Genomic DNA, 20,083 nt, shown 5'->3' on the forward strand with positions numbered 1-20,083 from the left:
ATAAATATAATATACATATATGTGTGTAGACAGACAAACGCAGATAAATTTCAATGTATAAAACAAAAAGTGTAGGGCAGGGGATTAAGTCAACACATGGGGCATCGATGAAAAACAAATGTCAATTTGTGAATCAATTTCTTTATTAAATGACTTCAAACACGTGAGGAACTTGGTTCTATGTTGCATTTTGTTTTGTTTTTTTCCCTAAAAACAGTTGGTGGCCTGGTTCTTTTATAAAGGAGTCTGGGATTGTTACGGTTGCCTGAAACATGCCGAAACCGGCTGGATTTTACAAATTGCCAAACGATTAGTGTTCTTTAAACATTGTTCGCAGTGGATATTTTGTCAAATCAGGGGAAACAAACGAGGGAAGTCTGGTTGAGTCGGGAATTTTGAAACGGAATGCCATTCTGGAAAATATAAAATACTGATAGGCAAAACGACAGTGAGGTGGCCTTTTGTTAACTATGGAGAACAAAAAATGCATTAAAAAAAAAAAAGAAATAAGCGGAGGATTCCAGCAGAACCACATCAAGGCCACTTTGATGAAAGGCTACCAAAGACGCAGTACGGTATTTAAAAAAAAAAAAAACTAAACTAAACAATGCTTATCCAAAGGTAGTTCAAGTAATAGTCTTTCTGTTTTGAGGCATTACAAGAAATGTCCATTTCATAAACTTGCTGTGTATACTATTCTGAATTTGAGTCCGACTTTCCGTCCGCCGATTGCGGCATTCTGGCAAAAAACGAGTCGGGCGGAAGGAAAAGTTCAAGCACCTAAGAGCTCCTCGTCTCGGCTCCCTGCTGTTTTTGAGTGCCAACGTCATCTTGTAAAAACAAATAAATTCCAAAAGGAATACAAATGATTTGCAGCGTTAAGAATTAAGATGGCGGAAGAAGAGTAAAGAGAGAGTGTAAGCACTTGGAAAAACCTGCAAAAGGGTCCCAAATGTTGCATGTCTCTTAACCTCTCGATGATTTCACCCGCTTTCCTGTACTGGGTGGAGCACGTCGTCCCTCCGATGTTACGTGAAGGACGTGTATGGAGCCCGGGGTGGGGTGGGGGGCAGCCATGTCATGTTCTGACGCTACTCAAATGTGTTCCCGCGCCTTTGTCCGTCCCTCTGAGTCTGATGTGCATGTTGAAGTTGTTGGGGAGGTGACTAACGCTTCGCTTTAGCCTCCTCGGCATCTTTAACATGCAAACGAGAGATTTGACATTTTAATCAGGAGGATCATGATCAACCTCTATTAAGGCTATGATATCAGCATTTTGGATGTTGGCTTAATGGGTTTACAGTAGTCCTGCACACAGGCCGGGTCAAATTTCCTCACCTTTCCTGAGTTCGTCTCTCTTCTTGGCAGCGTCCTCCCTCTGTTTCTTGATAATGGCGAGTCTGGCCAGGTCAGCCCTCGCCTGATCCGTCTTCCCCTCAAGATGAAGCTTCATGTAGCGTTCCTTGGACTTCTGCTTTTCGATCTCCTCCCTGTGGCGGGCGCCACGTTTTCAACAACTCATTTCAAAGTGACAAGAACAAAACGGGCTGACTCTAATGTGATGTTTGAACAGGCAGAAGCCCTACTGTGGTTCTAACATCACTTCGTAGCCCCCCCCCCAATTCGGTGTCCCTTCTAGTTATTTTTTCTTTCCTTCTTTTAACACGTCCATTATTTACTGAAAACCTCACCTGTTCATGTTTTTTTTGGTTGCTTTTTTTAAATGCAGCTTTATGTGCCACAAGATGGCGCTGAAGCTCTTTTAGAAAAGGGCACACTTTGGCATCAATTTGTGACACCTTGGTGTCTATAGGAACTATTAAACTGAAGGGAGGAGCTTCTACTGGGCTGATGTAAGCCTTCATTCAACACAATGACCAAAAGAAATGTAGTGCTTTGGTGCCATCTTGTGATGAAAAATTAATTAGCACAGCTTAAGTTACACTTGAATAGCATTAGTGAGAATGCACGGTCTTTATGGTAACTTATGTTTTAATGTTGTAAAGATTTTACCATAGACTAAAAAGATATTTCTTGCAAGCAAAACTCACCTCTCCCGACGAGACAGCTCTCGAGGAGCTTCGACATCTACTTCGGTCACTTTCTTGCTTTTCTGAGAAATGCGGTTGGGATTCTCAATTTCTATAAGTCCCTCCACCCCGCTCCTTTTCTTACACTGCATGCAAACATGAACATGTTAGAGATACAATGATGAAAGTTAGCAGTCAATTAGAATAACAGCAGTGATGTTGACCTCAGACTCATCCTCGCTGCTACTCTCCTCTTCAGACTCTGAACCGCTCTCTTTCTCCACACCAGCATTTGCTTCCTGTTGGAGGCGAGGGGAAACAGTAGCACATTAGACTGAGACAAGTGCCGATAATAAAATGCCATAAAATAATATTTTCTAAACTTACCAGCTCTCTCTGGGCTTTCATTTGTCGGTCAATCTCCTCGGGATTGCTAAATTGCTTCCCTCTGCCCTTATGGCCCTTTTTCCCTGTGCCAATTAATATATGCATGTCAATCACAATTCTAAATCCAAGCATGTGAGAATAAGACACAACTGAATACATAATACAACAAGAGTTACAACGCATATGAAACCAAGTCGTTGGGTGTACATCAAGGTTATTATCGTAAATTAACAAACAAAATAACTACAATTTTAAAAAATGTTGATGAAATAAATTGTTCTGTCATTTGATTATTGTAGATTACTTTATTACACAACACTTATTGTGATTTTTTAAAAATCTTGCACCGAGCAAATATTTTATAAATATACAAAAACTAAAACTACGAATAGAATTAATTTTAAAACGAAACTGAAACAATCATTTTATTAAAAAAAAAAAAAGCGAAACTGTCAGAAGGAGCTAAATCAATGACACACACACACACATGGCAACCCTAATGGCGGTAAACGTTCACGGCACAACTCACGGATATTTAGTGATGAAAACACTTTTTGCAAAAACCTAACAATCTACTCATACGAGTTACAATTTTGTCAATTCGTATACATATTGGTGATGTTTCCTGGGTCTTAGAATGCCAACAGAGCCTCAGTAAAACAGTCGGTTAGCATGCTACAAGCTAAGCATGCGTAAAAGCTACCTCGGACACTGCGCTTAGCTTGCTCCAAATGCTGTTTACGACGCTTCAGCGGTGACACTTACCACCCCTCGGCATGGTGAAGAGTAACGTCAACAATAACACAACTTGATCCCGCTGGGTAACGCAGAAATCGTTCTACGACACGACGTTTAGATGCAGTTAGAAAGAAAAAAAGGCTCCGCAGTTCGAACTTGATTGTCAGCGAAAGTACTCTCTGTCTCTGCAGTCTGCGCAGTCCAAAAAGAAGGAAAAAAACCCAGATGACGTGACAGTCACACCCGCCAATCAGCTTCATTGATTTATTCAGTTGGGAGGGGCTAGGAACGATAGCATTTGATGAATAAACATTAAAAAATATAATTTTGAAAGAATGAAATACATCTTTCACTAATTAATTAAATGTTGATGGAAATATAAATAAATATTGGAGTAACTTTATAAAAACTCATACAATTAAATCATTCTTGACCTAAATTAATAATTCACACGTTAAATCAATAATTTCGGCACATTTAGTCCTCCATAATGTTCCGTGACAAAAGCTAATTTTTATCCCCACCCCACTACCAATTTTACATCAGGCAGTTAATTTATTGGTAAATACGCCACTAAATTTGTCATAATATTGGTAAATCTCAGTGTCACGTGTACTATGCATACAGTCCAGTGTACAGTGTTGATGTGCAAAATTAGTTGGGGAAGAGAGAAATGCAAACAAAGTGCTACTAAGCAATTTACCAACTTGCTGGTCTTCAAAATGTTTAATGAAATCTGAATGTATTAAATAAATCGGTTGTCGGTTTGTCTTGGACCAAAAACCTCATGCAATTAAATAAATCCAGTGATTTTCATTGGTACGTTTTTCACTTTAATGTGAAGATAAATAGAGAATCATATTTCAAACAGATGAATATTGAATATACAGTAGGTAATAATAAAAAAGTCAATTAAAAAACAGATCAACCTAGTTCATAAAACATGGTATTGCTCAAGTCCTATGCAATGCAGTCATTGACTGGTAAAACGTTGGGATCTTCATCTGTAGGTACTGAACAAAACACATCATTCCACTTCAAAACTTCCTATGAGGAAGGCATTGCGTCATATTGTTTGTCATATAAATCAGCATGTATTGTATTGTATTGTATTTCTTCAATGTTGAGACTTTATCTCCTCCACCTCTTTCTCCATCAGGTGGTATTCAACTGTCGATTCTGTGAGCTACAAAGAAAAGAATACACATGATTCGAAGAAATGAAGAATAACATATATGAAGAAAGACTACAACATTGTGTCACCCAGACCTTTGTTCTCACCATGTCAATAAGAATTTCTATCTTCAATTTTAGGAGATTGTTCTCCTCCTCCAGCTGCAAGTTTTTCTTCTTAAGACGTTCTACTTCTCGGACAGATACATTTCCTCCTGATTCTGACCAGACAGAAAGGAGAAAATATATATTGTGATGCCACGCTGCTCATTAAAATGCATGTAAAAAGATAATGGCTTCTTCTAGTTTACAGATCTCCCGCACAGGAGAACGAGCAGTGTGATATTCTCTGCACTGGCCTATGATACAACAATACTGTTTTTAATCACCTGTTAGCCAATGTCCATCCTCAAATTTCAAGGTATGTCCTCCAATGCACATTGAAGGAGGTCCATACTCGAGGCCCAGCTCTATTTCCCGCGTGGACCGGTCCAACTAAAATATAGGAGATTGGTCTTTCAAATCCGTGCACTCTCCACACATCCATGCAATTCTTTGGAATACTGTATTTATTTTTGGAGCAAAAAAAAAATCTTACTGTGTGAAGGCTCGATAACGATGGTGATTTCCGCGGAGGAATCTTCTTTGGACTGAATGATTTCCCAAATCGAGGGAGCTTCAGGGACATTTTGAGATCCTAAATAAGATGCAACACATATGTCAACACGACTGTTAGTGTTAACAGAGAGAATTGACGCCATTGCGTGATTTTGGTTTCCTAGCGGGGTACTATGCGGCTATTAATGCTAGGTAGCTAACCGTTACGATCTTACCCGGATAGTTCTCATACCTGACCTTTAATTGATATACCATCCACTTTGTGTCGTTTCAGTAACTGTCGGTGACTCACAGAGTTTATATATGTATATTTACCTCCATACTGACAACTTGAGTCAAATCTCTATCGCCGTCGACTTCAGTGTAAACAGTGTAAGCTTAGTACTGCGCAAGTGCGAATGTTCCATTCAAAAGAAGCAGTGTGAAAGTCTCTGCATTGGCCTATTTAAAAACAGGTAAAACGGTCCCCACAAATTGAAGCCTAACAATACCCTTACTCGTTAACTTTAACTGTATGTAATTTAATGTGCATTCAACACTCTTTATATGTTATTCTGTGACGTTTTAGATTCTCCAAAAGAGACAGATCCCTGTAAAGACGAGAAAATGGAACGTTCGACATTGAATCACCATGGTGATGGCATTGCCTCCCACTGCATGAAATTGTTTCACCAAAAATCGTTTGCATTTGTCAGTATGCTTTATGTACTTCTCTATTTATCACCTTCAGCCCTATATCAGTGATAACATTGATATTATCAACGTTGTGAATCCACAAACGACAAGCCCCAGTGGCCTAATGGATAAGGCACTGGCCTCCTAAGCCAGGGATTGTGGGTTCGAGTCCCATCTGGGGTGGTGCTTATTTTTTTCTACAACGCTCGTGAAATCATTCTTACACTTCGCGACGCCTGCACAAGGAATATCTACTTTTGGAAATACGCAACAAATGCAGGAAACTATCAACAAAAAATGGAGCAGCAGGGTATTAAACTGTGCATCCTTTTGAATGCTTTGGCTGCATCAGTGCACACTTGGCGTGAGTATTGATATTTGCAGTTAGATTAAGTAAAATCAAAATTCTTCTCTTAATTATATGTACTTCTGAAAACTACCCAAGGATATTTTCTGTTAAATCAAATAATTTACATGTCACAGCTTGCTTTTTTATATATCTTACATACTTGGCCCAATACTCATTGAGACATGTTTATTGACCTCCAGGAGCAAAACAAGTCAAGCAAGAAGTACACAGAAACATGTTATTTAAATAATTGAATGCCGGTAATAGTGCTATATAACATGTGTTCCATAATGTGTGTTATTCAACCTGAACCCTGTGACCCTGAACCATCCTCTTACAATGACAGACCTCCAGGAGGCCACCGTGTACTGGGATGCTGCCCAGAAAAGGGTAATCCTGAAGGAGGGGGTGAAGGAGACAGAGGGTGGTGCGTATGGTTACTTCAATGATAGCCTTCACCTCACTGGTTGGAGCATTTTGGAGATTTGCGCTGGATACGGAAGTGTCCAACAGCAAGATGAGACTACATTCTTTCTGGCTGGCTATCTAGAAGGCTACTTCACCGCCGGGTCAGAGGATGGGATTAATTTTTATGGTGTAACCCCCTATAAACCCCCAAGCCCCCAATAAAACACTTTTTAAGTATTAAACACCACACAGTAAATTTCTTTTATTATGAACAGGTGTAACAATCACATAGCATTCCTAAATGTAAATCTAAATATACTGTTTCACATGCTAAATAACAGAATAATCATGCTAGCACATGGTAATAATACAAATAATGCAAATTTATACTGTATTGTTTTTTGTCTAAACTTTTATTTCATTTCAGGCAGATGTTTAATCATTACTCCAACGTGTATCTCCAGCTAATAAAGGATGAGAAGGTTCTGAATCCCTTGAAAATATTCCTAAGGTAAAGTGTTGGTAGAAGTCCACATTTACACATCACATGAATAGAAATGAATGCCTTGACTGTTTTTTTTTCCAGTATTTGAACAAACCTTGTAAATCATGGCTACCGTGTTGTCTGATTCACAGCAAACAGGACCAGTGGGCCAGAGAGCAAGTGAAGCTGAGACAGAACAGTGACTCCTTGTGGAAACATTTGGGATTGATCCTAGCCCAACTGGACGGCCTAATCGCTGGAGCTGCACAGTGGGCCAGAAGCAAACACATCGATGTGTGTAATGTGTTTTTTTAGGGATAATTATCACCCTGTCATCATACTTATCTCACGCTTCTCCCTTCCCAGCCACTGTCCGCATTTGCCGTTCAGTTTCTGAATGGTGTCGGTGACCTCCTGGACCTTGTCCCCGCATTGACACCTCGCCACGACTCTGCCCGGCCCACTGCTTTCAGAATGCCTGGAATGGGCCACTGCACGGCTCTCATAAAGGTCAGGCCGGGTTCACTTGGCACAAGCTTGCAGTGCAATTGTGAGTGAGGATACCTGTGATCCAATGCAGGATAATCTTACCCGATGAGAAAATAGCATGACCAGATGCAAACTACAAATCATTGTTTTCGCCAGAAAATGAAACTCGATTAGGAGGTAGCTTCATCCTAACCGTTTCTTCTCTGCGTCCCAGGTGACATCTGGCTTTGAGAATCTGCTGTTGGGGCACTCCAGCTGGTACAATTATGCGGCCACCATGCGCATCTATAAACACTGGGACCTCAGGGTGTCGCATGGGGCCACTGGAAAAATGTCATTCAGCAGTTACCCTGGTACACACGTACACATTTCACCTTTAATACTAACAGTCACATAATAAACACTGACTATATCCAGAACCAAATCCACTGTGAACCTTCCCCTCTTACAAAGTAATTCCTCCGCTCTGGCATGCAACGTGTGCACATCCGCATCCAAATCTCAGCCACAATGTCTAGCGTTTTGCCTCAAAGTCATGTCAGATCAGGCTAAGTCATTTCATCAGCAAAGATTTGTCAGAGCCCAGGTCAGGAAAAATCCTCTTACAGGCTCTGTTGCTATTCGAATACAACTTGTGCTATTTTTAGAGCGGGAAGGATGTGACTTCACTTTGTTACAATGAAGAGAATCCTTTCTTTCTTTATGACAGCATCAACTGTTTAAAACGAATGGCAGGGCAGGACCAGCAGATTCGCCGTGCGTTCGACCTCTCTTTTGTAATGTAATATCGGATCGTGAAATAAAAATTGTCATTAGCATACAACAGGGATGCCCACTTCCTGCAAATAACGAAATCACATTACCGCATATTGCCTGCAAGCTACATAATGATCTTCCTCCTCATTCTACAGGCCTCCTTACATCTCTGGATGACTTCTACCTGCTCGGTAGTGGCCTGCTTCTGACTCAAACCTCGATCAGTGTCTTCAACACCTCCTTGTTTTCTCAGCTCAGCCCTCACAGCCTGTTGGCCTGGCAGAGAGTACGCCTGGCCAACAGCCTGGCGCACTGTGGCGAGGAGTGGGCGCAGATCTTCTCGAAATACAACTCGGGTTAGAACGAAAGCGATGGTTATGACCAGGCTTCATTTTGCTGAAGGGATTTTCATTCTGGGAACAAAGCCACATTTCTTACGTAACACAGGTACATATAACAGCCAGTACATGGTGGTGGACCTGAGTAAGGTATCACCTGGACATAGTATCAGGACGGGAGGTTTGACTGTTGTGGAGCAGATCCCTGGGAAAGTTCTCCACACGGACCAGACTCAAGCTTTACGAGGAGGTGACACACAAACATCCACACATTTATGACAGTAATAGTCAGCTAAAAATGTAAGAGAGTAAGTGGAGCTTCCTACCCACCTCTCTGTTGCTGGTTTATCTGGATATGGTTTTCTTTTCCCTTTCAGGATACTGGCCATCCTACAACATTCCATTTCATGTTGACATCTACAACCTGAGTGGGTACGATGCGATGTGGAGGAGATACGGCGAAGACTTTTCATACGATCTTTGTCCCAGAGCCAAAATCCTACGCAGGGATCAGGCCAAGGTGTTTGACCTCAAGTCCCTCAAGCACATCATGCGATACAACAGTAAGTGTAATGATACACTCTTTGGTGTTGTTCAAAAATGAACCTTTACTTGTCAAGACGCAATAGGCTCTATTTTTGTCACTGGTGCAGAGGCGCCGTTGTGGGCGTGAGCAAAGTAGACTCCTCTCATTTTCTTGAAATATGGCACATACCATATAGCCAAACAACCATTTACACAAATGAAATGACATGAGTTCAATTTACATGACAAAATAAATAAATAAATGACAAAGTTCCAATACTTGCAAAACGAGGAACTAAAAAAGCAAAACGACTATGAACGAGAGGTCTCGAACGCAACACTCGAGCATAAACAGTGAGCAAGGTTCATAATTTGACAGATTTTGCAGTCCTTAAATACTTGATTTGAAACCACACAGTTGCCAACTAAAGAGGAACGCCCTCCACATCAGCCGGTGCTGAAAAAAAAAAACAACCAAATAATTTGAAACTGGAACCAATTGTGTGACTGCAAGAAGAATCTTACATCGGATGTGTTTCAGACTACAAAAGAGATCCTTATGCCAAGGGCCATCCGTGCAAAACCATTTGTTGCCGTAACGACCTGCTCCTAAGGAGACCGCGCCCCGCTGGTTGTTATGACACGAAGGTAAATCCATGTGTTTTTGTGACCGTCGATTGGGTCGCAACAAAAAAAGTCTGTTGCATCCGATTTACCGCCCCTGTCTCATGACACAGGTGACCGACTACCAGATGGCTCTCCGGCTAGTCGCGGAAGCAATAAACGGCCCGACAACGCAGGGGGGTCTGCCACCGTTTTCATGGCGCTCCTTTAACATCACCCCGCACGAGGGTCTTCCTCTCAAGTACAACTTTTCCTTTGTCGTTATGAAGCAAGCTCTCCAGCGACCCTAAACGCACCTGCCATCACCTCTGTCATGTTTAGTTGTAACTACATTGGAACAATGTCATGTTTTGTTCGGTGGGGGGTTTTGTGTGCAAGAATTAGCTCATTGGCATTCGACACCAAGAGAAATGACACAGGTTGTTTGCAGATTGGATCGAGCGGGTCTTTGGATACAATGCAAAGTGTTATTCCCCACAGGCGGGGGCTACTGACCTTTTCCTCCAGCATCACCCGTAAATGTTAATGTTTAACATTCAGTGGAATCACCGCAGGGCTTGTTTGACACGAAGCGCTTGATGGGACAGGACGCACTATGTGGCTTTTACTCCCGACGCCATTGGGCCAAGGTTTTCCTTTTATGGTTTGCCAAACAATTGTGGTTGAATAATTCCTGCATTCATTTTCCATCTTGACTGTTTTTTTTTGTGTGTGTGTCTTTGACGATCCAGGCAAACAATGCACTTCTGTTTAAAGAGTCTCAAGGAATCTCATAAGACATGCTGACTGTTGTACTTCTTGTACACAGTGTTTGTAATCAAAAGACTTAATACACTAATGTGCACCGTTGAAGTGAATTTGTTTTGGACTTTGTTTGCGGAGCACCTTTGTTTCGCCTGCGTGTTTCATTTTCACTTCCTCCTGAAGTTGGGCAAGACGCACAACAGTGAATACCCAGTTGAGCAACATAGTCAAGGAGCTTTGAGTCTGTACGTCGAAGAGGAACCAAGTACTCACACTGAATATGAAAACGAACAGGTCTGGCACTGGGGGGGTTCTATTATGTAACGATTTATGACCTAAATTTGAATTTAAGTGGATTTATTTACTGGCCAAAGTCTATTGTGCTTCCAGCACGTGTACATGTTAATGTTGGATTTTCTTATCCAATCATATTTCAGGCATGTGTTGCCATGTCAATGTAATCTGCCCAGGACCTTACAAATCAGTTGTGCTGGCTGATGGAAAACGAAATTAGTTTCTTTAACCGATCATCTTTTAGATTTGTTCTTGGATAATCCACAAATTGGCTCTCAATGATTAATGATTTAAGATAAGATAAGATATCCTTTATTCGTCCCACAATGGGGAAATTTACAATTTTGTCCTTCCTCCGATGGTTAGTCAAAAAAATAATAAATTTAAAGCCAGGTTCGACCAGCAGAACTCGTCTGGTGCAATCTGCAAACATGAAGCGATAGAATAATTCGGCATCTCTGCTGAGTGTGGTGCATTTCATTGACGTTTTCGTGCGGATTCGGAATTGCAGATGACGTACGTGAGATTCAACAGTATTGGTGGCTTCTCTAATTGCGACTCGAATTAGGTTCCGAGTCTGAACCGAAGGCGCAAAGTAGCAAATGCACAGCTTGCAAACTGCAGAGGAAAAGAAGAAAAAAAAAATACCAAGACCAAAATGCATCGGGCTCTTTCCAGGCCACGCCTAGAACCGCTGCGGGTTGGTAAGCGATAGAAAACGCGGAGGCACTAACTCGCTGGGCTCCACTCGGCGAGGAGAAGCGCCTTTTTCCAAATGGCAACCACGGCGGACGACGAGTGGGAACCTGCGCTCCACGGCTGCCACCACCACAACAACAACAACAACAATAACAACAATAACAAAGACAACGAGGCGGGGGAGACCGCGACGTCCCCGCCGGCCAGCTCGACCGAACCCGGGGGGAAGACGTCGCATAGCCTCGGTAACGGTTCGATCATCAACCCCGGCGGTGGAAATAATGGGAAATGGGTTCGGCTGAACGTCGGCGGAACCGTATTCCTGACGACGAGGCAGACGCTCCTAAAAGAGCAAACTTCGTTCCTGTACCGACTGTGCCAGCAGCAAGACCTGCACTCGGACACGGTGAGCCCGACCAGGACACCCCGGTCCACACTTAACCGTATACAGGTCGTTAAAACCAACCCAAGATCCATTCTGCACTTTTTATACCCCCCCCCCCCACCCCACCAAAAAAAAAAAATCCCATGGCGCACCTGCATAATGCCATATTGTCCCTACAATGTGGCTAATTACCATAATAACCACTGTTATAACCGCTGTAGTCAAATTCTACTTCGTAAACACCTCTCTAAAAGTCCTAATCTGTCCTATTAAACTTGCCCTCATTGTCTTTTGTGTGTAAAACGGTGCTTCTCAATTATTTGAAGGCTCTCCCTCCTCTTCCCACGACTATAAACATTATCATTTGTCTATAAGCTGTTTATAAGTACATCTCTGCTTTGTAAATAGGTGAGAAAACGAACAAAGGGGTGGTGGGGGGGAAATAGACCAACTAACTACCTCCTACTGTAGTGCATGTGTAATTACATATTATTCAAATAAAAGTATGTTCTGCAGTTCTCGTGCACCACCCCGAGCATTGCGCTGCACCCTCCCAGGTAGGCCCACCCACGTATTATATTTATTTAATCAATATCCAACGACAATGCTAGTACATTCTTTTTCCACACCAGTATAACAATTCAGTGTACTAGTAGTCTTTATCTTATTACAAACACGCAAATCCTGATTATGGTCCGTCACTATATGACATAAACCGCGCAGAGTTTAGTGAACCATCTTCCCCGAATTGTCATGCAAATGAGGACAAAAGAAAGTAGGAGAACATGGACTTTCACCGCACTAGTACCATATCAAATAAATGCGTCGATGGCTCGCCAATGTAGAATTAAGTCTTAAGTGATCTTAAAAATAAGGAGTCAAATGTAAAAAAATACAAATAAAAATGTGTTTTGTCTCCATCTTATCACATCCACTCCTATGTGCATGTGTGTGTGTGTCTCAGCATCCTTCCATGGTGTGAGTGGAGCCGGAGTCAGATGGAGGAACACGTGCCTTTTCTTCTGTAGGGGGTGGGGATGGGGAGGGGATGGGGGGGCAGCAGAGTCCCAGTGGCTCGACAACAGAGAGAGCGCGACATTCTCTTCAAGTGCGGCATTCCCAAAGATTACAAATGGGAATGCATTTGGAATGATGCCGCTTTTTTATTCTGCGTCTGCCATTGAGATGTTGATAAGCGTGTGCGATAGAAAGAGAGGATGCGTCTTCAAAATGCCACTGAACATCAATAGGGGATGGGGGGGAGGGGGTTGCATCTGGCATTTGGAGTACATGACAAAATGCACCTTTTGAAGTGTCGTATTATTGGTGGTTAGAATCTTCAGATTCAACGTCACAAAGACGCTTGATAATAACGAATGTGGCGTTTCTTTGCAGCGTTCATTTCTACGTAAATCCACATAGGTCGACTTACGTTCACATTGTTTTTCTTAAGGAACCTGCAATTCATGATTCAAGCATGATTAACCCTTTTTTCCCCCACTGCAAAGTAAATCTCTGTCACTTGTACTTTTTTTTCTGGACACTAATCAAGCTATTTTTTTTTTGTCCTGCATAAAATAAAATAAATTCCTTATTATTTTTTCTTTGCGGCTTTTTGGCTGTTGCATTTCATTTGTTTCAACTCTGCTGTAAATGTCAACTTTATAGATGCCTATAAAGTTCTTTACCTTGATGCGCGGATTTATTTCCCGATGAGAGGTGAAAAAGGAGCAATCTATGACGTATGGCTTTTTTTTTTTTTTTTTTAATGGGAGCAACACAGCTGGCACATATTTGAGCTTTCTGTCTGAAGCTAAGTCCTATTTGTGGAAATTGAATTGTCAATTAACTCTAATCGAAGCCACGCGGCAAACATTTCTTTCCCATCTTCCAAATCCTTTCTATTCACGATTAGCACGCAGAATTCTTTTATCGCAGTCAAACCGCCGAAATTTAACTGCCTGCCCCCCACCCCCCTCTGTTCCGACATCACTTTTCCCATATCGAGTAAAAATAGCCCCGAATGGGATACGTTTCAAATTATTCCGCCCACTGGGCCCCTTCGCCACTGGAGAGATTTTTAATTCCACATCATGTCAAAGTTTATGCTCGCTTGACAACTTGCTTACACAGTCATTATTCATCGGCTTCTATTTTTTGTTATGAATGCAAGTTGTCGCCTTTGCGCCAAACAGACCGGCAAAAACAAACCTCATTTCAAACTCGAAGCTTGTCAACCCTTTTGAGGGACAGCGGCTACTACAGTGGACGGTTTACCATGTTAGCGGGTTCATTCATTTTTTTTTAAGAGCGGATTGTTTTTGTTTTTTTAATCCCATTTTAGCTTTTATCCGTTTTTTCTATTAGTTGCCGGGCTGCCCGAGCCAATTCCATGGTGAAGTTAATGTCCGTTTTGAAGGATGATGCGACGATGATCAAGGTGTAACAGGATTGCAGATTAGAATCACATCATCAACATAGGTTGTGTGTGTGTGTGTTTAGTATTGGACGCCGATTTAAAGATTTCAGCAGCTCACGGAAGGTCAATTTTAACAAAAAAAAAAAAAAGTCCTGCCCGTGCGCATTTCTGCCTTTTCCCGCCCCTTTTCGGTTGACTTGGAAGTGTTTCGCCCGTCACGCTCTGCCAATTGTGGATTCCGCCGCGAGTCTGAACTCGCTTTATCACCTCATCTGTGTCGTGGGATGATATAACACACAGGGAGACATGTTTATTTAAAAAAAAGACACACACACACACACACAATACGATTACTTGATAAAGCATTTCCATGCAGTCGTGCAATGATTCCTAAACCGACGGGCTGTGATGACGCTAAAGTAGCCAATTCCTTTCAGAGAACGCAGCGTTCGTTCCCAACGGGTGTGTGTACTTAACCTCTCCGTGGGGGGTGCGGGAGGGGTCATAATCTACTTGTCTGAACTAATATCCTCTCCAGTACAGTCAAGGTGAAAAACAACATCTTGCGGACGTATTGAAACGTGGCTAAAAAGGCTTAGAATGACTGAGTTACGTAAAACGTACACAAAGTGACACCCGAGCTCATACCTTTTTTTTTTTTTTTTTTTTTAAGAAACACAACCAGGAAGCTCCTGCCCACACTGGCGAGTCATGCTAAGTCTTCAGCCCCCCCCCCCCTTCCACCACCACCACCACCGCCCTTCCGCTCACATTGTGGATTTCTCTTGCAGACGCACACTCCCCAAACATACTAATGTGATTATGCTGCAGCCGGCCATATTCTCCCGAAACATCGTCATTTGTGTCCTCATCCGTCACCGAGATAGTCAAAAAGTTTTCCAGTCTTCCATGTCGCCCTTCCTTAAAATTCCTATCCTCGTCAAACAAATGACATCTGAAGCGTGAGCGAGCGCAGGCGATTTTTGTGCCACCTAAATGCTCACGGCGGTGCTAAATTTTCTGGTTTTCTCATGTGACAATAGGATGAGACGGGCGCCTACGTGATCGACCGAGACCCCACCTACTTCGGACCCATCCTCAACTACCTGCGACACGGCAAACTGGTCTACAACAAGGAACTAGCGGAAGAAGGTGCCGCTACTTTTGACTCTTTATAGACGCCGCCTGGTCGTTTTTGTCGAGAGGAAAAAGCACTCTTAACCCACTCCACACCGCAGATATCATGTTTGGTCTGATTTTTAAATTTTTAAATTTCCCCAGTGTGGGACAAATAAAGGATATCTTATCTTATTTTAGTGACCGTTTCCCTGGAAGGGCTGTTATGACTGAAACCATACGAAGAAGTCAAGAATTTTGTAAGAAGAAAATGCTTCCAGTATCGCTCTTATTGATTACAAATGATAATTTGAAATTTTGGATGAGATTTTAGCAAGCATCATAAAAATTTTCGGGGGCCACCTAGAATGATGTGGCGGGCCAGATCTGGCCCCCAGGCCTTAACTTTGAGACCAGTGTTATGGAGACACTTGGGTGGAAAAGAATAACATCGACTTTGCACCACGCCACTTCCGATGTTCACATTCATTTCGGGTGTCAAATTTGTGAAAAATGAAATCGAGCGCTCGGAGGCCACACACGAGCTGCTGACCTGTAACGTTCCTTTTGTTCCAAGGAGTCCTGGAGGAGGCCGAGTTCTACAACATCACCCCGCTCATTAAACTCATCAAGGAGCGGATCATCGAGAGGGACTCCAAGTCCACGCAGGTACAGCCCACACTGATGGTTTTCCAAAGATATCAATCAGAAGTCCAACTCTGGATGAAGACGCTTTATATGGCACTTTTTTTTTTCAAATCTACACCCACGTTGCCATCAAGGCAACCATCTGGAAGAATTCCCAGTTCGTGACTGGAGATTTTTGCGCTTCTTGAAAGAGAATGCTGCGGCCGCCTGTGTCTCTCTCTCTTTTTTCTTTTTCAGGGTGGTTGCACTCACACTTATATAATCACGGCCGTCCCCGGCATACTCCCACTCTGCCTGTGTTGCGTTGTACTGCACTTAACTGTACATGCCTTGGGGGGTGGGGGGGGGATCACATGCGGTGTGCTCATCTGAAAAAAGGAGGAGGTTGATTTACTGACAGTTCAATTAGTTTCTCCTCATCTCGTTGTGTTTGTTTTGGTTCCCCATGAGGGTATTAAAATAAATTGCAACTGTCTCATCCTCTGTTCCCCCCACCCCCTCCCCGCCCGACCAGCAGGTTCCCCCTAAGCACGTCTATCGAGTGTTGCAGTGCCAGGAGGAGGAGCTGACCCAGATGGTCTCCACGATGTCCGACGGCTGGAAGTTTGAGCAGGTCAGCGTGCGCGCCTGCAGAAAGCCCCGCACTGGACTACTCTGGACTGTGGGTTGGACTCACGCTGCTGCAGACCCTTCAACTTTGATTCCCCTCCTCCCCACGCCCCCCCCCCCTCCGACCCGAGCCCTACCTGCTGCATTTCCATTAGCTTTACTCAACCTTAGGCATAACGTAGCCTCCGCTTAATGTTTACATGGAAGCGTCGGGCTGAGTGCAGATGATACCGTAGAACACAGTCTACCCCCTCCCCCACCCCCACCTCCTGACTGAGCTTGGTTTGAAACCCAGATAGTGACCACGATCCCAAACCACAATTGCATCTGTTAAGAAGCCTTACGGTTGTGTTTTTTATTCATTTCTTAAGATGCATTCAATTGACTGGAGATGTTTTCAAAAATCACTGTATGCTGATGTTTGGTGTCAGCTAGCAAGTTACGGTATACCGACGATAGAAACACAACATTTCCTGTTTTCAACCTTTGCTTTATTATTTTTTTTAACTGCACTCTAAAACATTTTCTAGTTTTGGATTGTCAACACAAGAGACATCCGTTTATGCTTGAATCTAGCGATACATAACAAATGATGACATTTTTCTCTCAACCGTGATCGACCCGTTATTGCACACGCGCGCACTTTGACATGCATGGCCCTAATGAGCAAGAGCCATATTGGCCCCTAAAATGAACGAAACAGAAAAAGTCAATTAGACACAAAAGCAAATCTGCTGCTTACCTTAATGGAGACCCGACGCGGTGGCATGGGATGCACTTTAGAACTTTTAAATGCTTCTCCCGGGACTTCAGATTCTTATTCGCCTGCGCCCTCGCTGAATCGTACATGAAACAAAGTCTGAATGAGACTAATAAGAGCAATAATGAATACGGCTGTGATCGCAAGCTGCAAGTGCAGACAGCTGACTGCGAACAACTTCCGGTGATGCAGGTCACGTGCTGACGTAGGTTCAAGGCGATCTGCTTTTTAATTTTATTTAATTTTTAAAATACCTTTTTTTGTGAAAGTGAGAGAGAGAAGGGGTGCAGCGTGCGCTAACACAAAAACTATACGTTTTTTTTGTTTTGTTTTTTAACGAAACACCGCTCGCGAGCTACCGGTCGATCGCGAGCTACCGGTCGATCGCGAGCTACCGGCCGATCGCGAGCTACCGGTCGATCGCGAGCTGCCGGTCGATCGCGAGCTACCGGTCGATCGCGGGCTACCGGTCGATCGCGACCAACGTATTGAGCGTCCCTGGTGCCCCAGTAAAAGACGCTCCATGTCCAGTCCACTGCTGAGTGTGCAACAACCGGCTGTCCGCTCCCCGACCCAGCATGCATAAAACACCAGAGTCTCTTCTCTCTCCCGTGTTTTTTTTTTTGCTTCCTCGGTGAGCTTTACTTCCAACTGATCAACCTTCCCCCATTTTCTGTGTGCGTGCGCGCGAGTCTAGATGGTGAACATCGGCTCGTCGTACAGCTACGGAACCGAGGATCAGGCGGAGTTTCTGTGCGTCGTTTCCAAGGAGCTTCACACGCCCGGTTCTGGGCTGGCTACAGAGCAAAGCCACAAAACCAAGGTGAAACTCAACTTTCTCACACGCACGCGCCTGGGTGGGGTGTTGTGACGGTGTCGAGAAACTGTCAAAACATGTCCACAATAATTCCACAACTGCATTGTTTGGAGGGGAAAAAACATGGCATCCCACTGAAGGGGTTTCTCATCTTGTTGCATATTACGTGAGTGTCTACTGCTTTTGTATTTGTGCTCCGACCCCCCCCCCACTAAAAAAGCTTCAAATGTCACTCACCTACAAATGTCATCCACTTCATCTTTCACACACCACTCTTCAAGTGACCTTCCACTTTTGGTTTCGCTGTCCTCACCGTTTTCTCTCACACAGATATATAGAGTCAATATATATCGGCCTGCTCACTGGCACTCATTCGCATTCTTTTTTTTTTCATTTTCTATCCATTTTCCCCCCTCCCCTCCCCCCACCGCCTTTTCCTCCATCCTTCCTGCTGACCGCAGCCGACAGAGACGCAGGAGGAGGAAGCAGCAAAGGAAGAGGAGGCAGAGGGAGGGAGAGAAACCACAGCGAATGAATGGCTTAGAGAATGAGGGAGTCATGTTCCTTTGTTCCAGAGCGAGTCTGAGAAAGGGTGAGGAAACATGTTAGAGAGTCCCAAGAGATGTGGTTAGTCTCGTGAGTGTGTGTGTGTGTGCCTGTGCAATGTCAGTTCAGTTCTGGGTGTTTCGTGCCACTGCATTGGGTTTTTGGATTTAAAAAAAAATGTAATGAATAGTGTTATACAGATTTGGTTGCGTCTCAATAAATCAACCGAGGAGCTTCAGTTTGACCAAAATAGCGCTTTGCCCCCTTTTTGTGGAATCTTAGTGCAACAGTGTTGACATTTGATGAGGAGTTCCACTTTGACCAAAATAGCGCTTCACCGCCGCCTTGTCAGAGCGATCATCATTTCTTCTGATTTCCTGTTCAAAATAGATTAAATGTCTTCTTCCGACGCAGCTTGTCATCGTGACTGCACGCAGCGCGGGGGGGGGGGGGGGGGGGGTGCACACCCTCCCACCGTTCCTTCATTACAGATGACGAAGGAGTGCGGCGACTCGTGGCTTGTAATTACCAATGCTGTGACATGAAATATCCTTGACCCTTTATTGCACCGTATGTTCTTCCCCCCGTCCCCGTGTATGAATGCTGCCGCACGCACAGGCACAGGAACGCACACATTTTAAGATGTGGGCGGTTTTTGTTTGACCCTGCCCCCACCCCCCAGCCATCACATACGTCCCCATTTTCATCGTCATCGCGGTAACCAGACAACACTTTTAAGTCACCAAAGATGCACTGCGATTGAGAATGCGAGTCCAGCGGCTAATTGTCATGTTTTCTCCCCGCAGCTTTTCCAGATCCACGGCTCCCGGATGTAGACATGACAAGAACCGAAATTATTTATTTAGGCTCATAACAACATCCTGTACTTGGAACGCGTATGCGGCGTCCAACGGACGGCTGCCGCAAATGGATTTGTAGCATTATAAATTGACCAACTTTAAAAAAAGAGGACGAACTAAAACAACCCATATTTCTTTGAGTACAGCAATATTCTCAAAATATAGTTTCCGGGGAGCTTAGAAAAAGGAACAGCTTGCGTGTCGAAAGTAGTGCAGCTTAGTACGTTCATGACCAAAGATTTTAGATAACACGAACCACACCACAATGAACTCCCAATGACGTTTCCACGGAAACGGCCATAGAATGAACATCCAAAATGGTGCATTACGCGAGGTAGGTCGAAAGTCCTTAAATTGGCTGCGAACTTGCGTCACCTCATAGTATTTGATAGTTATTGCAGTTCTCGTTTAGAAATGTGGCTCTTTTTATAAACGACCATCCGGCATGTTCTGGAAACTTTGAAGGTCCTCGCAATACACTTGTAGCAGGATTAACAGGATTCGCGTTTCGGATAAGATGTTTAGTTGATGATAATCATATCGGTGGTAATGAAAAAGTCACTTCAGCAATTTTATTTATTTTTTAACAGGG

General features: G+C 43.4%; 4 protein-coding genes and 1 non-coding gene across 12 annotated transcripts; 3 read left to right on the forward strand and 2 right to left on the reverse strand.

Moving 5' to 3' along the window:
* Positions 1–121: 121 nt before the first annotated feature.
* On the reverse strand, positions 122–3,359 carry pdap1a (pdgfa associated protein 1a). The gene is made up of 6 exons (XM_052072405.1): positions 3,183–3,359; positions 2,418–2,500; positions 2,255–2,329; positions 2,052–2,176; positions 1,339–1,490; positions 122–1,195 (listed from the first exon to the last, which is right to left on the reverse strand). Exons 1-6 carry the CDS (start codon positions 3,193–3,195, stop codon positions 1,167–1,169), a joined length of 477 nt encoding a protein of 158 aa, XP_051928365.1. The 5' UTR covers positions 3,196–3,359; the 3' UTR covers positions 122–1,166.
* A 606-nt stretch (positions 3,360–3,965) lies between these two features.
* cby1 (chibby homolog 1 (Drosophila)) lies at positions 3,966–5,369 on the reverse strand. Of its 3 annotated transcripts, none has more exons than XM_052072407.1 (5): positions 5,262–5,369; positions 4,927–5,025; positions 4,718–4,823; positions 4,437–4,549; positions 3,966–4,341 (listed from the first exon to the last, which is right to left on the reverse strand). In XM_052072407.1, the coding sequence occupies exons 1-5, from the start codon at positions 5,265–5,267 to the stop codon at positions 4,273–4,275; spliced, it is 393 nt and encodes a 130-aa protein (XP_051928367.1). In that variant the 5' UTR covers positions 5,268–5,369; the 3' UTR covers positions 3,966–4,272. The 3 variants fall into 3 exon arrangements, with proteins under 3 accessions (XP_051928367.1, XP_051928368.1, XP_051928366.1); XM_052072408.1 differs by having other exon boundaries at positions 5,179–5,336; XM_052072406.1 differs by having other exon boundaries at positions 5,184–5,328.
* A 204-nt stretch (positions 5,370–5,573) lies between these two features.
* On the forward strand, positions 5,574–10,446 carry plbd1b (phospholipase B domain containing 1b). The gene is made up of 11 exons (XM_052070269.1): positions 5,574–5,985; positions 6,317–6,539; positions 6,806–6,889; positions 7,015–7,156; positions 7,229–7,372; positions 7,566–7,704; positions 8,263–8,463; positions 8,555–8,695; positions 8,823–9,008; positions 9,512–9,618; positions 9,708–10,446. The coding sequence occupies exons 1-11, from the start codon at positions 5,919–5,921 to the stop codon at positions 9,882–9,884; spliced, it is 1,611 nt and encodes a 536-aa protein (XP_051926229.1). The 5' UTR covers positions 5,574–5,918; the 3' UTR covers positions 9,885–10,446.
* Positions 5,732–5,804, forward strand: trnar-ccu (transfer RNA arginine (anticodon CCU)). The gene has a single exon. It is a non-coding gene; the product is annotated as a tRNA-Arg (tRNA).
* A 660-nt stretch (positions 10,447–11,106) lies between the features above and the next one.
* kctd17 (potassium channel tetramerization domain containing 17) lies at positions 11,107–20,076 on the forward strand. Of its 6 annotated transcripts, none has more exons than XM_052072328.1 (7): positions 11,115–11,737; positions 15,179–15,287; positions 15,829–15,920; positions 16,414–16,560; positions 17,966–18,091; positions 18,547–18,677; positions 19,438–20,076. In XM_052072328.1, the coding sequence occupies exons 1-6, from the start codon at positions 11,408–11,410 to the stop codon at positions 18,634–18,636; spliced, it is 894 nt and encodes a 297-aa protein (XP_051928288.1). In that variant the 5' UTR covers positions 11,115–11,407; the 3' UTR covers positions 18,637–18,677; positions 19,438–20,076. The 6 variants fall into 6 exon arrangements, with proteins under 6 accessions (XP_051928292.1, XP_051928293.1, XP_051928288.1 ...); XM_052072329.1 differs by having other exon boundaries at positions 16,417–16,560; XM_052072330.1 differs by having other exon boundaries at positions 11,118–11,737; positions 16,414–16,512.
* Positions 20,077–20,083: the final 7 nt, after the last annotated feature.

This window comes from Hippocampus zosterae, chromosome 7 (genome assembly GCF_025434085.1).
Source record: "Hippocampus zosterae strain Florida chromosome 7, ASM2543408v3, whole genome shotgun sequence".
Lineage (NCBI taxonomy): Eukaryota > Metazoa > Chordata > Actinopteri > Syngnathiformes > Syngnathidae > Hippocampus > Hippocampus zosterae.

Bases quoted from the DNA above. Each gene is read 5' to 3' on its own strand.
- pdap1a (XM_052072405.1), bottom strand. The intron at 2,330-2,417 runs GTAAGTTTAGAA...CGCCTCCAACAG, and splicing joins TGAAAGCCCAGAGAGAGCTG to GAAGCAAATGCTGGTGTGGA. The intron at 2,177-2,254 runs GTCAACATCACT...GTTTGCATGCAG, and splicing joins GCAGCGAGGATGAGTCTGAG to TGTAAGAAAAGGAGCGGGGT.
- cby1 (XM_052072406.1), bottom strand. The intron at 4,824-4,926 runs GTAAGATTTTTT...CCTATATTTTAG, and splicing joins CGTTATCGAGCCTTCACACA to TTGGACCGGTCCACGCGGGA. The intron at 4,342-4,436 runs GTGAGAACAAAG...TTTTCTTTGTAG, and splicing joins TAGAAATTCTTATTGACATG to CTCACAGAATCGACAGTTGA.
- plbd1b (XM_052070269.1), top strand. From the start codon at position 5,919: ATGGAGCAGCAGGGTATTAAACTGTGCATCCTTTTGAATGCTTTGGCT. The intron at 7,157-7,228 runs GTGTGTAATGTG...CTCCCTTCCCAG, and splicing joins CCAGAAGCAAACACATCGAT to CCACTGTCCGCATTTGCCGT. The intron at 7,705-8,262 runs GTACACACGTAC...CTCATTCTACAG, and splicing joins GTCATTCAGCAGTTACCCTG to GCCTCCTTACATCTCTGGAT.
- kctd17 (XM_052072328.1), top strand. From the start codon at position 11,408: ATGGCAACCACGGCGGACGACGAGTGGGAACCTGCGCTCCACGGCTGC. The intron at 16,561-17,965 runs GTGGGTTGGACT...GCGCGAGTCTAG, and splicing joins GCACTGGACTACTCTGGACT to ATGGTGAACATCGGCTCGTC. The intron at 18,092-18,546 runs GTGAAACTCAAC...TGCTGACCGCAG, and splicing joins AGCAAAGCCACAAAACCAAG to CCGACAGAGACGCAGGAGGA.